At 35.3% G+C, this 14,273-nt stretch overlaps 1 protein-coding gene across 1 annotated transcript in view; it reads right to left on the bottom strand.

Annotated features, from left to right (window-relative positions):
* Positions 1-5,035: 5,035 nt before the first annotated feature.
* The window catches only part of LOC120412603 (TLR4 interactor with leucine rich repeats), a 47,071-nt gene continuing 37,833 nt past the window's right edge, over positions 5,036-14,273 (bottom strand). Inside the window, exon 11 of the mRNA XM_039573151.2 lies at positions 5,036-5,403. Within this exon, the coding sequence (XP_039429085.1) occupies positions 5,140-5,403 (264 nt within the window). The 3' untranslated portion in view covers positions 5,036-5,139. The remainder of the gene's footprint in view (positions 5,404-14,273) is intronic.

Consider the following 14,273-nt stretch of genomic DNA (forward strand, 5'->3'; position numbering starts at 1 on the left):
TTCTTATAGTTCTCCCATCGAATCTAATCGAATTTCATCGGTAATTTACATTACTTGACCAGAACAGTTGGAATACTTTCATCATTATTCGAAGATAGAAAAAATAACTTGACTCAATTATTATTGTGACCCTTCATATTTATTAATTAACATTGGCAGTAAAAAAAAAAAAAACTCTTTTTACGTTCCTTTTGTTTAATTTTACTGACTTTTCTCTTCATACTTACTTTCAATGAATCGTACCTATCAGCTGCTTGCCGAATCTAAGCATCTCTATTTCTTACTTAAAATCTTGTTCTATTTTTTTCCAAAACGCGTCAGCTAAATCGCCACATGTTTTTTTTTATAACACACACTCCCTCCATTTCTCATTTATAAAATGTGTAAAAATTGATCAAGGTCCATTACTTTATCTTTTAATAATCAACTACCCCCCCCCATCAAACCAATCCAAACCCCTCCATAACCCCCACCCATCACACCACCCAACTCAATAAAACAAAACCAATACTACAAAAAAAAAACCACCCACCCACCAACCCCCACTATAAAAAAAAAAAAAAAACTTTTTTTTTTACAACAACCAATCAAAAAAAAAAACAACAAACACACAAAAAAAAAAAAAAAAAAAATAAAAAAAAAAAACAAAAAAAAAAGAAAAAAAAAACAAAAGAACCAATCAATAACACACACTAAAAGAAAAAACCTACCCATAACACACAAAAAAAACAAAACAAACAACAAAAACAAAAACACAACAAACCACAAAACAAAACCACCCAAACAAAAAACAAACCCAATACAAAAAAAAAACCACAAAAACCAACAACAAACAAAACACCAAACAACACAACAACAAAACAAACCACCACCTCCCCAAAACAACAAACCCACACCAAACCCAACTACCAAAAAAAAAAAAAAAAACCACTACAAACAACATACATACCACCCATCAACCCAAATAAACAACCCCATACTAAAAACCTCCAACAATCAAAACAAAACACCACCCAAAACAACACTACACACCAACAATACAACTCAAACTACAACCACCAAACCCCACCTACCACCCATAACTCAATCAAAATCCCCAAACCCCAACCCTCATCCCCACAAACCAAACAACAATCCCCCATCACACAAAAAAAACCCCCCATCCCCCCCCCCACTATAATTCATTCATCCTCCCCCCCATCCCCCTCCTTATCCCAAACTAAATAAACACCCCCATATCCTAATCCATTATCTCCCTCCTAGAGGAGGGAGAATCCTTTCACTTTTTTTTCCGATCTGGCCCGCCGCTGATTTTGACAGTCGTTGAGCCGACGGCCGTTTCCAACGAAAGAGTCCAGTAAGGAACTGACCGTACAATACTGAACCACAATAAAACAACTCCCAGCTCAATTACAGAAAACCCTTTCTACTTCTTAGATTTAGTCACTCTACTCACAGTTGTTTATTTTACTCGTTCACCTCCTCAAGCGCCGACTCATAAACCTTCCTTCACTTACACTAAACACAGTTCGACACGGCTCTTACCCATTAAAAACGCCTTCCTCCTCCGCAACCACTCATTTTTATTCACCGAATGGAATTCGACCGACGATGCCTCTTCAATGTCGGGTTCTTGTCGGACTCTACTCACGCACTGGGTTAACCCAAGAGCTCCGTCAGGCAAATAAAAACAAAACAAACCCCACGCGTGCAAAATCTACAATTTTCTTTTCCTTTTTCACAAAAACACAATATTACAGATTAATTCACTACTTTTTTCCACAAAACAAGGGAAAATCATCGTGGCAGGATCGCCAATGTGATATCCTGAAGCTTAAAAGTACAACACATTGTTGCGGTTTGCAATGCACCGCTTTATTCAACCATCTTCGTACACTGACTGGCTCTCTCGAGCGCTCACACGCTTAATCCTGTTTACCTAAACTCAACACTAATTTAGCCATCACACGGCTAATCTAGAATGCCACATGACGTATTCAATCTTTATATTTAATCTATGACACTGACCTTGCTCCCACACCGGGAACGGGGCTAGGCAAATGGACCATTTTTCGTCAGGTTTTCAACTCTTGCCACCCGGAGTAGGCGCTGAAGGGTGGCGTTGGTGTCCATGACGACCGACCGGCGGCGGTGACAAAGTTTGACAGCTCGTTTTTTCTGCATGCTTTTGAAGTGAGTCCTTGCATTTGATTGAAGGGGCAGCGGAACGGGAACAATCATGGTGGAAATTTGACAGTTGGAGGTTTTTGCCCGGAAGGCATTCGCTGGAAATCCAATCAAGTTGTTTGTCCGTGTAATTTGGCGATTCTGGGAACGAACTGATTGATTCGTCTGCAGAATAATTTGGAGCAAGCTCTTTTTCACTCGTCTTGAGTCAGTTCTGGAACAACACCTTTGAAAAGGGCGCCTAAGCATTTGACAGCTGGAACTATTTTTGCAAATTCCAAAACAATAGGTAACTATTTTTTCAAACCAGCATTGTTGAAATGCAGCTGGAGATGTTGTTATGTTTTGTTATTGTTGAGAATCCGCAAAATAGCTCAAGCTGTCAAATTGCTTATCCGCCATTTTTTGTGTAGGTTCAGAGCTGAAACTCGAAGAATAAATGTCAACCAAATTAGCATGGGTAAAAAGTAGTTACCAAATGAGTAACCTCTGTTTAAAGTGTGAGTAATGGTCATCTGTCAAAATGAGCTTGTATTGTTTATTATTCATTTTTAAGACCGTCAACTGTCAAATTATCACCACAATCGTTGTTCAGCCAAAAAGGTCGTTCTTTTCCAATATTTTTTGTATCGCTTTCACAGGTTGGGGTGTAAATAACCTCTAATTTCCAAAAAAGAAAACAGTTTCCTACCTTTGCTTCCAATATCTCTCGTGAAGTCACTCTTAGCCTACTAGATTAAAGGTTGTGTGATATATATAATAAAAAAAATAAAAAAAAAAAAAAAAAATATCAACAAAACTATAAACCCCCACAACAAAAAAACCACTCTCTCCCACCCCAAAAATAAACCAAACCCAATCATCACTTCCTACAACACAAAGTTTGCAAAATTTGATATGTCTTGAACCTTTTTTTTTCTTCTTTTGCGGGATCAAAGTGATATGTTTGGGTTTGGTTAAATAAATTTTCCTATTCACTTACCACCTTCAACTATATAACCCATCCCCCTTTACCCCCCCCAACCACATACACAACCAATTTTTTAACTCCAACCAATTTACAATAAACACAACCACACCAAAAAAACCCCCAAAAAAAACCCTCTCTAAAACCCATAAACAATACTCTCATCCCAACTAATACCACCAACTACTCCCAATAAAAACATAATATACAAAAACCAATAAAACAAACCTCAATCCCAACCCATCATCCTTCCCTCACCTCCCCCTTCCTTGACACTTGACCGGGGGGTCCACGCGTGGCTTGTGCCGAGAAATTCGTACCTTCAAACTTTGTTAGCCGTTTTTTCTGCTAAAAACGTGCTAATCCTTTAACTTCAGAGTGTTAGTTTGTAACAAGATTCGTTATCAACTATGTAGAACAAAAAATAGTTTTTGTTTGTTGTAATTCTGTCTTTTAAAGTAGGAATTTACGTTTTCTTTTGTTTAACAATAAAACTGAAACACTGAAGAGTAGTTTTAAAATACAATAAACTACTATAACCAATAACCCTACACTATATACTATACATCACATCTCAATTAAATCAACCGACTCAACATATTCCAATCATAATGCTTTTTGGCAAATCCATAACTATAAATTCCTTCCATAACTATCTAGACCAAACATACAAAAAAACATAAAATCCACGTCCCATTCAGCCCCCGTCCCATGATCTGATCGAGGTGCGTTCGAGGCTGGAGTGAAGATTGACTTATTCGTAACAAATTTGAACTAAAAAAATATCATCAAAACAACCGTAAATATTCACTAAAATGTTATCAAAAGTCAACGCAATCCAAATTGAAAACAAAACTCTTACTCAATTTTGGGTAGGGTCACCTTTAAACCATTTTTTTGGTAATGTAATCAAAATATTTTTATAAAAATTTTGTTTGACTAAATTTTTATAGAAAACAAGCTTTTCCCGGCAAACTTCGTCCAGCCCTTTTTGGTTTCTTGACGTTTTTAGCTTGTTTGTTTATTCAGCCTCCTGTGATCAAAATTTGATTTTTCACAACTTTTCCCATACAAACGGCGGTGTTCCGGAATCGGTCTGATAGTGGCCAAAGTGTCAACTTATTAGCGTAAAAACCTTCCTTGGGCTTATACGAACCCAACGCAGCAAAGAGCGCTTCGATCCGACCTCCCGTTTTCAACTGATGCGCGTTCGAACAAAACCATCGAAATTTTTTATATGTATAGATATCAAATTTGTATTGACTTACTGAAAATAATTTGCCAAAACAACATTACCCAATTTTGGGTAGAATCACTTCAAACCAACCCCCACCGCCCCGCCCTAGACCTGCCCCTCCCCCCCTACCCCTCCCCCCCCCCCAAAACATCTCCAAAACACCAAAATCCCTCAAAAATTACCATATCATCAACAAAATCTCAACTAAATCAAATTCCGATAAACCCTATCAAAGCTCACCAACCACCACCATCGATTCAAATTTTCAAAAGTCCTCTAAATAATACTTCAATAAAAAATAAATCACTCTCCACATCTCAATTATAGCCACCCCACTCGCCTTCCCATATACTTTTGTGTTTTTTTGGTTTGCTTTGTGTACTTGTAGTTTGCTTTTGCTTCTGGTTGTAATTTATAGCTTCATAACTCTAAACTTATATGTTATACATACCCTCTGTTCTAACTGTTCTAACCTACCCCCTAAATCACCTCACTCTTTCCTTCCGCGTGCTCAAGCAATCATCCCTTTTAACATTGAACAACCAAAATATGGCGAAGGTTTCAACAGCGCACCTTCAAGCAAACTGCCCGGAAAACAACAGTTCAAAAAAATAAAGCAACATTTGTATTTCCCACACTCGTCCTTATCTATCCCTTAAACTCTCACTTCCGATTCCTCCCAATCCATTTCCGATTTCCAATTCTCTGCTCGATGTTCTTACCTTCTCGCTCGCTCGATCGCTCCCACCTAATAGTAATAGTACTGGCACACCCCGGCCCCGGCCATCCACAGCTGCCGCCCGACGACGCCGGCCGTGGCCACCGCCATCCCGGCCACCGTAAGTGCCCCAGGGCCGCCGTGGATGCGCCCCGACTGCCCGTTACCGCTGAGCGACGACGTCTGGTACTTTTTCCCGACGCAGTTCATCCGCTCCAGCGGCATCGTCTGCACGTAGTACTCCCGGTGCTCGTTCGCCATCGTGCACATCGGGCGCTTCTTCTGCGTCATACACTATACTCTTAACAACCTTACTCTCCCTCCCTTTACCTTCCCTCCTCCCCTCACTCCCCCTATCCTCACCCTTTTAATAAATAATTTTTTCCATTCTCCTCCCTACCTCCACTTCCAACTCCCCCCCCAACAACACCCCACCAATCCCCTATCAACATCCACTTTACAAACCCCCCACATTCTTCCCCCCATATCCCTTTTACAACACCTCCCCCACCCCCTCCTAATCCCTCCCCCACAATCAATCTATCCCCAAATACCACCTTTTACCCAAAATACCATCACCCTCCACCTCTTACCTAAAAAATCACACACTATCCTTCTTTTCTTACCTCCCCAACCAAAAATCCCCATCTCCCCCCTCTTATAAAAACCCACCAAATCCTCATCCCCTTATCATCTCACTCCCAAATTATACCCCTTTCCAAAACATACCCCAACTCCTCCCTATTGAAAGCGTACTCAGAATTCCGGAAAAACGTATTTTTCTTCAAAAAAAAAACACTAAAATTTTTTTAAAAACTCTGCCATTTTCAGTTACTTAACTGTAAAAAATTTTGGAGCATGTCGTTTTATGGGAAATTTAATGTTCTTTTCGAATCTACATTGACCAAGAAGGGTCATTTTCTCATTTAGAACAAAATTTTTCATTTTAAAATTTCGTGTTTTTTCTAACTTTGCAGGGTAATTTTTTAGATTGTAACAATGTTCTACAAAGTTGCAAGTACAAAAATTTTGCTATATAAACATAAGGGGTTTGCTTATAAATATCACGAGTTATCGCGATTCTACGAAAAAAAAAGTTTTGAAAAAGTTGGTCGTCGTTATTCATGCCCGTTCATGATCACCCACGACAGACACGGACGACGAAACAAAAAGAAACGCAAAATGTAACTTTTTCAAAACTTTTTTTCGTAGAATCGCGATAACTCGTGATATTTATAAGCAAACCCCAAATTTTTGTAATTGTCTGCTCTACAACTTTGTAGAAGATTGTTACACTCTAAAAAATAACCATGAAAGTTAGAAAAAACACGAAATTTTAAAATGAAAAAAAATGTTCTAAATGAAAAAGTGACCCTTCTGGGTCAATGTAGATTCGAAAAGAACAGTAAACTTCCCATAAAATGACATGCTCCAAAAAAATTTACAGTCAGTAACGGAAAGTGGCAGAGTTTTAAAAACTTTTTAAGTGTTTTTTCGATGAAAATTATGTTTTTCCGGAACCAAATTTCTATCTCATCACCTTTTCAGGATGCAAATTATTGAAAAACACCTCTTTTTTCGCATGTTCGAAAATTAATGGGGTCGTACCGCCTCTCCGTCACGAGATATAAAAAAACGGACCTCAGATTCGAGATCAGGGACAAAAGTTACCCCTTAGGACAAAGTTTCACGCAAATCGAAGAGGGGTCGAGGCAACTGTTCCCGATTTCGTTTGATTTGGTAGAGTATTACCCTCAGGCAATGAAACACAAAAATTCAGCGACTCTAAAACTGAACTTTCTCTTTTCTCTTACAAAGTTTCTATGCGCCATTGGTATTGTGATTTTATGATTTTATGATTTAATGATTTTATAATTTTATGAATTTATGATTTTATGATTTTATGATATTATGATTTTATGATTTTATGATTTTATGATTTTATGATTTTATGATTTTATGATTTTATGATTTTATGATTTTATGATTTTATGATTTTATGATTTTATGATTTTAAGATTTTATGATTTTATGATTTTATGATTTTATGATTTTATGATTTTATGATTTTATGATTTTATGATTTTATGATTTTATGATTTTATGATTTTATGATTTTATGATTTTATGATTTTATGATTTTATGATTTTATGATTTTATGATTTTATGATTTCAAGATTTTATGATTTTATGTTTTTATGATTTTATGATTTTATGATTTAATGATTTAATGATTTTATGATTTTATGATTTTATGATTTTATGATTTTATGATTTTATGATTTTATGATTTTATGATTTTATGATTTTATGATTTTATGATTTTATGATTTTATGATTTTATGATTTTATGATTTTATGATTTTATGATTTTATGATTGTATGATTTTATGATTGTATGATTTTATGATTTTATGATTTTATGATTATATGATTTTATGATTTTATGATTTTATGATTTTATGATTTTATGATTTTATGATTTTATGATTTTATGATTTTATGATTTTATGATTTTATGATTTTATGATTTTATGATTTTATGATTTTATGATTTTATGATTTTATGATTTTATGATTTTATGATTTTATGATTTTATGATTTTATGATTTTATGATTTTATGATTTTATGATTTTATGATTTTATGATTTTATGATTTTATGATTTTATTATTTTGAGTGGTTTTTTACGATTTCGCAAATCGCCTTTCTTTGTATTTTTGATTTGGATGAAACTTTGTCCATTGCCCATGTCCAAAGAAGTCAATTTGCATCATAAGTTTTTCCATACATGTATCCATACAGTTTTGGGGGCTGGTCATACGTCGTGTGAATTTGTGTACCTTTAGAAGGGATTTTCTGATTGATTTGGTGACTTCGGCAAAATTGTAGGTTATAATAGGGCTGTTTAGTAAAATTAGATACACGGAAAAAATCCTATTTTTTATTTAACTTTTTATGACCGTACTCAAAAAACGATTCTTAGAGTTTAAAAAATAATTCTTACGAGAAAAGCACCACTGAAAACAATATTTTTGTCAGCTGAGAAAATTTCCTATAATTTTCTCTGTGGACCTTTAAAAATCACGCAGTTTCTGAGCTATGAAAATAATTTCCAAATAGAAAAATTGAAAAGGTCTAAAAATATATAGTTATAGAAATTATAATTTTTTTTAAAAAGTTGTTGAAATGATTTCAAAAAATTCGCAATAGTTTCATTTTTTAACATTAAAAATCTGACCTATAGGTTTTCGAGATATCGTCAGCTGAATTTTGTCCAGATTTTAAAATTTTTGTATTTTTAGATTTTCAAATTTTATAATTTTGTGGTATTTAGTTAAACAATTTTTTTTCCAAGAATTTAATGACACTTCTCAATTTATTGACAGTATTGTAACTTTAATAGTATTTAAAGCATTTTGTGTTACTTTTTGCTTCATTTTGAAATAATAGCCTTAAAATTTATCTTTTTGTTTTGCCTTCCTCACTTTACTGAGGAAAGGCTATAAAATCACTCGAAAAACGAACTTCTTAATTTGACCTCCTAGACCCACCTTCACGTATACATATCGACTCAGAATCAAATTCTGAGCAAATGTCTGTGTGTGTGTGTGTGTGTGTGTGTGTGTGTGTGTGTGTGTGTGTGTGTGTGTGTGTGTGTGTAGGGATGTGGGTCTGTGCACCAAAAAATATGCACCCGATTATCTTGAGACTGGCTAAACCGATTTAGACCGTTTTGGTCTCATTCGATCCGTCTTGGGGTCCCATAAGTCCCTATTGAAAATTATGAAGTTAAGTTAAGTACTTCAAAAGTTATGCTAAAAAAACGATTTTGACTAAAGTCCGGAAGATTGTAAAAAGGGTGGTTTTTGTAAGAAACCCCGTCATGCTATACATTTTTAGAAAGGTATTTGAAAGACCTTTCTAACGCGTCCAAGACATTGAAGATCTGACAACCCTATCAAAAGTTATAAGCACTTAAGTGTTATTTATGCACTTTTTGGAGGCCGGATCTCAGATATTTTGATGAAAACGTTGTCCGGATCTCTCATGCAACCTGTCGTTGGATAGGTTATCAAAAGACCTGTCCAATGCGTCCAAGACATTGAAGATCTGACAACCCTATCAAAAGTTATAAGCACTTAAGTGTTATTTATGCACTTTTTGGAGGCCGGATCTCAGATATTTTGATGAAAACGTTGTCCGGATCTCTCATGCGAATTGTCGTTGGATAGGTCATCAAAAGACCTGTCCAATGCGTCCAAGACATTGAAGATCTGACAACCCTATCAAAAGTTATAAGCACTTAAGTGTTATTTATGCACTTTTTGGAGGCCGGATCTCAGATATTTTGATGAAAACGTTGTCCGGATCTCTCATGCGAATTGTCGTTGGATAGGTCATCAAAAGACCTGTCCAATGCGTCCAAGACATTGAAGATCTGACAACCCTATCAAAAGTTATAAGCACTTAAGAGTTATTTATGCACTTTTTGGAGGCCGGATCTCAGATATTTTGATGAAAACGTTGTCCGGATCTCTCATGCAACCTGTCGTTGGATAGGTTATCAAAAGACCTGTCCAATGCGTCCAAGACATTGAAGATCTGACAACCCTATCAAAAGTTATAAGCACTTAAGTGTTATTTATGCACTTTTTGGAGGCCGGATCTCAGATATTTTGATGAAAACGTTGTCCGGATCTCTCATGCAACCTGTCGTTGGATAGGTTATCAAAAGACCTGTCCAATGCGTCCAAGACATTGAAGATCTGACAACCCTATCAAAAGTTATAAGCACTTAAGTGTTATTTATGCACTTTTTGGAGGCCGGATCTCAGATATTTTGATGAAAACGTTGTCCGGATCTCTCATGCAACCTGTCGTTGGATAGGTTATCAAAAGACCTGTCCAATGCGTCCAAGACATTGAAGATCTGACAACCCTATCAAAAGTTATAAGCACTTAAGTGTTATTTATGCACTTTTTGGAGGCCGGATCTCAGATATTTTGATGAAAACGTTGTCCGGATCTCTCATGCGAATTGTCGTTGGATAGGTCATCAAAAGACCTGTCCAATGCGTCCAAGACATTGAAGATCTGACAACCCTATCAAAAGTTATAAGCACTTAAGTGTTATTTATGCACTTTTTGGAGGCCGGATCTCAGATATTTTGATGAAAACGTTGTCCGGATCTCTCATGCGACCTGTCGTTAGATTGGAGATCTGACTACCCAATCATAAGTTGTAAGCACCTAAGTGCCCTGCAATATGAAGCTCTGACTACCCAATCTAGTGGTATGAATAATGAGTCAAATTGATAAAACACTGAAAAACACCGCCCTTTTGTGTCTTTTTTGGACAGCACCCTTTAAATGTGAGGAAGGCACCAACCACCCTAGGGTGGATTAAGTAACGTTTTTTTTCTGAATATTTTGCTCATTTAGCCAGCAAAAAGCTGCTCAGATCGAAGCTTGCACCAGACGTGTGCTGTCCACGTTTCCACCAAGTGAGGAAAAGTTTAACAGATCTAAAATTAGCGCACGTTTCCTTTCCGGTGAACGCTAATGGCCATCAACCACACACACATCAGCACCAGCCCAGCATCCTCCTCATCCCTTGGAAAATCGATGGTTTGGGGAAGCGGAGCAGCATTTTCCTTCCGCGTCTTTGTTTGGTCTAATGTGAAAGTTTTATCACGCGGAAACGACCGGACCGAAATGGTTCCAGCTTATCCTCCCGGGGGAACTTGTCCTCGTCCCTGCCACGAACAGACCAGCAGCGTGCAGAAAAGTGGTTCGCCTGGTGCTGACTTCCGGCTTTTTGGGAGCCCACCTAGGTGGGTGGGCTCTAGGATGATCGATTAGGGATGTTCAATTTTAGTTGATAATATTTTTAAGCAAATTTGTAAAATTTGTGTTTAAATTTCGTTTAATATTAAAAAACACTATGTAATATTTTCATTAAATCACATAGTCTTTTACCTAAACATAACCTCAACAGTAAAGCTACTCGGGCAAACACGTGCCCACCCTTTTTCCGCAAAGTTTAATAGCTTTTGGCTTTTACCCCGCCAATGTGTTCGTGTTTGTCGATGTTTGACCAAAGGTACACGTGTGCACACACAAATACACCGTTACACCGTAGGCCACAATCACCACCATCGAGGATGACGGGGTGTGTGCTCTCTGACGAAGGGATTTTCCCTGCGCTGCTGCAAAATGGCGAGGGGCCAACTAATTTCCAGATCAATTTCAAATTGCAGTTTGGCGTGACTGCCGCAAAAGCTCCATCAGCCGTGGAATGCAGCTCTGAAATTGCAGTTTGATGGTATAATTTAAGGTGCGGAAATAACCGAGAGGGGGGTTTCGTTTATGAGAGCTATCAAAATGGTAATATGGAATAATTTTATGTTTTAATTTCAACAGGTTAAAGCAAGCAAAGTACAAAAAGAACGTGATTCAAGTTTAGTGAGAGTTAATTTTATGACCACATTTGTAAATAAACGTTGATTATTTTCTGACGTTAGCAATTTAAATGAAGCATCATTTAAAAAAATAAAGATTATAAGGTTCAGCTTTTTTAAAGTTGAGTGCATTCAAGGAAAACTCGGCATTCCGAGTTAATATATAATTAATTTATCTTTCCATTATCAGGTCTGAAAACGTTTTCCTGCTGAAAATGTTTGGTATTTATATTGATCAAGGAAGTCGCATTTTTAAATTGACAAAATGTTCGCCTGGATTTTGCATGTCAATTGCTGAAATAATTAAGAAACATAAACATTGTATTTTATCTTTGTTTGAGAATTTTTAAAACAACTTATTAACATTTTATTTTAATTCTATTTTTTTTTTTTCTAATTCATTTAAACTAACAAAATAGCGTTAAAATTGAAAAAAAAAACTATTTTATCCGAAAAAGTTAAGGATGTATTAGACTATTACTAACAAACAAACAAACTTTTTAACAATTTGGCAATTTGCCTGCTCTGTTTGTTTACCTGCATTTGTTTGCAGAAACGTCAACCTTGGGAACGTTATCCAGTGGACCCCTTTCCTATAGTGGACCCTCTGAAGGGTTTTGAAGAAAAATTCAATAAAATCACAATTTCAAGCGTGTTGTTGTCTACAAATCTTTAATTTGGCATGTTCAGCATCATTTAAAACAATGTTGACTGACATTGAATTGTCCTTTTCACCAAAATAAGTGTTTTGAGTTCGACATCTGAAATCAGCCATGGCCACTAGCATTTTCACAACAAAACTGCATTTATATTTTATTATTGAATTAACTATCCAATCATTTTTTGACTGATTATTTAACTTCAGCAAGTCGAAATAATGTAAGTTTAAGGAACTTTACTAAAATAAAGCGAAAAACTGCTCATTTTCGAGCAAAAATTAGGGGGGTCCAATATAGGACAACGAAAATCCAAACTTTTCCAAAAGTGGACCCCTGTTAATTTAACCTTCAAAAATGAAGAAAACTGTGTATTTAAGCAAAAGTTTCTCTTAAACATACAATAAATGCTTGTTGTTATCAACCTAAACGCATTTTTTTTTCAATTATGAGTATAAATATAGCTGTTTTCATGTTAAAAGTACCAAAAATGCTGAAGCCGTAAGAATTTATAATTAATCAAAACTATAGTTAATTGTACTTAACTGAAGCATCATAATTGCAGTTTGAAATGATATTTTATAATAATAAATCAATAACAAACATTATTTTTTTAAATAAACAAATCTATTGTTTAGTTTCTGTCAACCATTAATGTAATTTATATGGAAAAATTGGCATCAAAATTAATTTTTTGAATTATTTTTATGTTTACAGTGGTTTTTGAAACGTTTTCTATGATCTTTTTCGGAATTAAATGTGTTTAAATGTCTGTTAGTTTTTTTGTTGTTTAAAGCCAAATTTGTTAACAAAACATATTTGTTTATGATGAAAAGTGAGCAAAATCCATCTTTTATTCATTATATCTATCATTAGACCTACACCATGCATCAAAACATCAAATATCGCTTAAATTTGGTATACAAATAATAGTTTGCCTATAGTGGACCCGGGTCCACAATCGGATTATGGACCCGGGTCCACTATAGGAAAAGGGGGTCCATAACAGGCAAAAAAAACTTTTTTTTTCAAATGGCTATTTTTCTGCTTAAAACAAATAACTGATGAAACAAATAGTCAAAATTATTCAAAAGACTTCAGATTTCATTGTTTTGTACTTTTTGGTTATGAAAAAGTGCTTAAAATATTGAAAATTTGTGAAAATATGCTTCGGCTTTACTAGGGGGTCCACTAATGGTTAAAATACCCTATATACATTTTGCATTGTTTGCGAGTTTGGCAAACTGTCAAACACAAAAAAGTGCGAGTTTGTTTGTTTGTTTGCCATAGTCTAATAGCTCCTTAAGGTGCTATCTCGCTCCTGTCAAAAGATCAAGTGTCCTTAAAACTGGTCTAAAACGCGAGTAAAATGTGAGCTGTGAAAAAATAGTTAGCAAAATATTCGGATTTTATATGAAGATTTTCAGAAAAGTGAAAATTTGATAATTTTCCTGGAAAATTTCACCGGATTTTTTTTATGTAGGGTTGTTTAGCATGCCAAACTGAATCAAAAAAACACTTTTAAAACAAACACAATTTTCCATCAAATAAAGTTCAAGTTCAGTTTAAAACACAAATTAAAAAAAAACCTGATAGAAAAGTGGGGATTCCCATACAAATTTCAATACAATAATGAAGTTCAAAGCTCAAATTGTGGACCTAACCAGTCAGTTAAAAAATTTAGAAGGTTGCTTTGGGGCTCAAAAGGCACCGGAAAACTTGTTCTTGTTAGGTATGATTATTTAAAAAAAAAGGGAAACTAGCCAGTTAATGCATCACTTATTCTTGTATGTTTGTGATGCTAATCACAAAAATCAACAAAATGATGCAATAAAAAAAACTTTTATTTTTAAACAAACCTGAAAACACTTGTTTTAAATAACTATTTACGTACAACCATTACTCAATTTTCATAAAAAAGTTTGTAAGTCAATCGTTATAATTTTGACAAAAAATATTATAAAAGTTTGTTTAGATAACTACCCTGCACATAATGAATAACTGTGTTGACCGTTTTTCTTTTTCATGTCAAGTTTAAATTA

Source organism: Culex pipiens, chromosome 3 (assembly GCF_016801865.2).
Source record: "Culex pipiens pallens isolate TS chromosome 3, TS_CPP_V2, whole genome shotgun sequence".
Taxonomy (NCBI): Eukaryota; Metazoa; Arthropoda; class Insecta; order Diptera; family Culicidae; genus Culex; species Culex pipiens.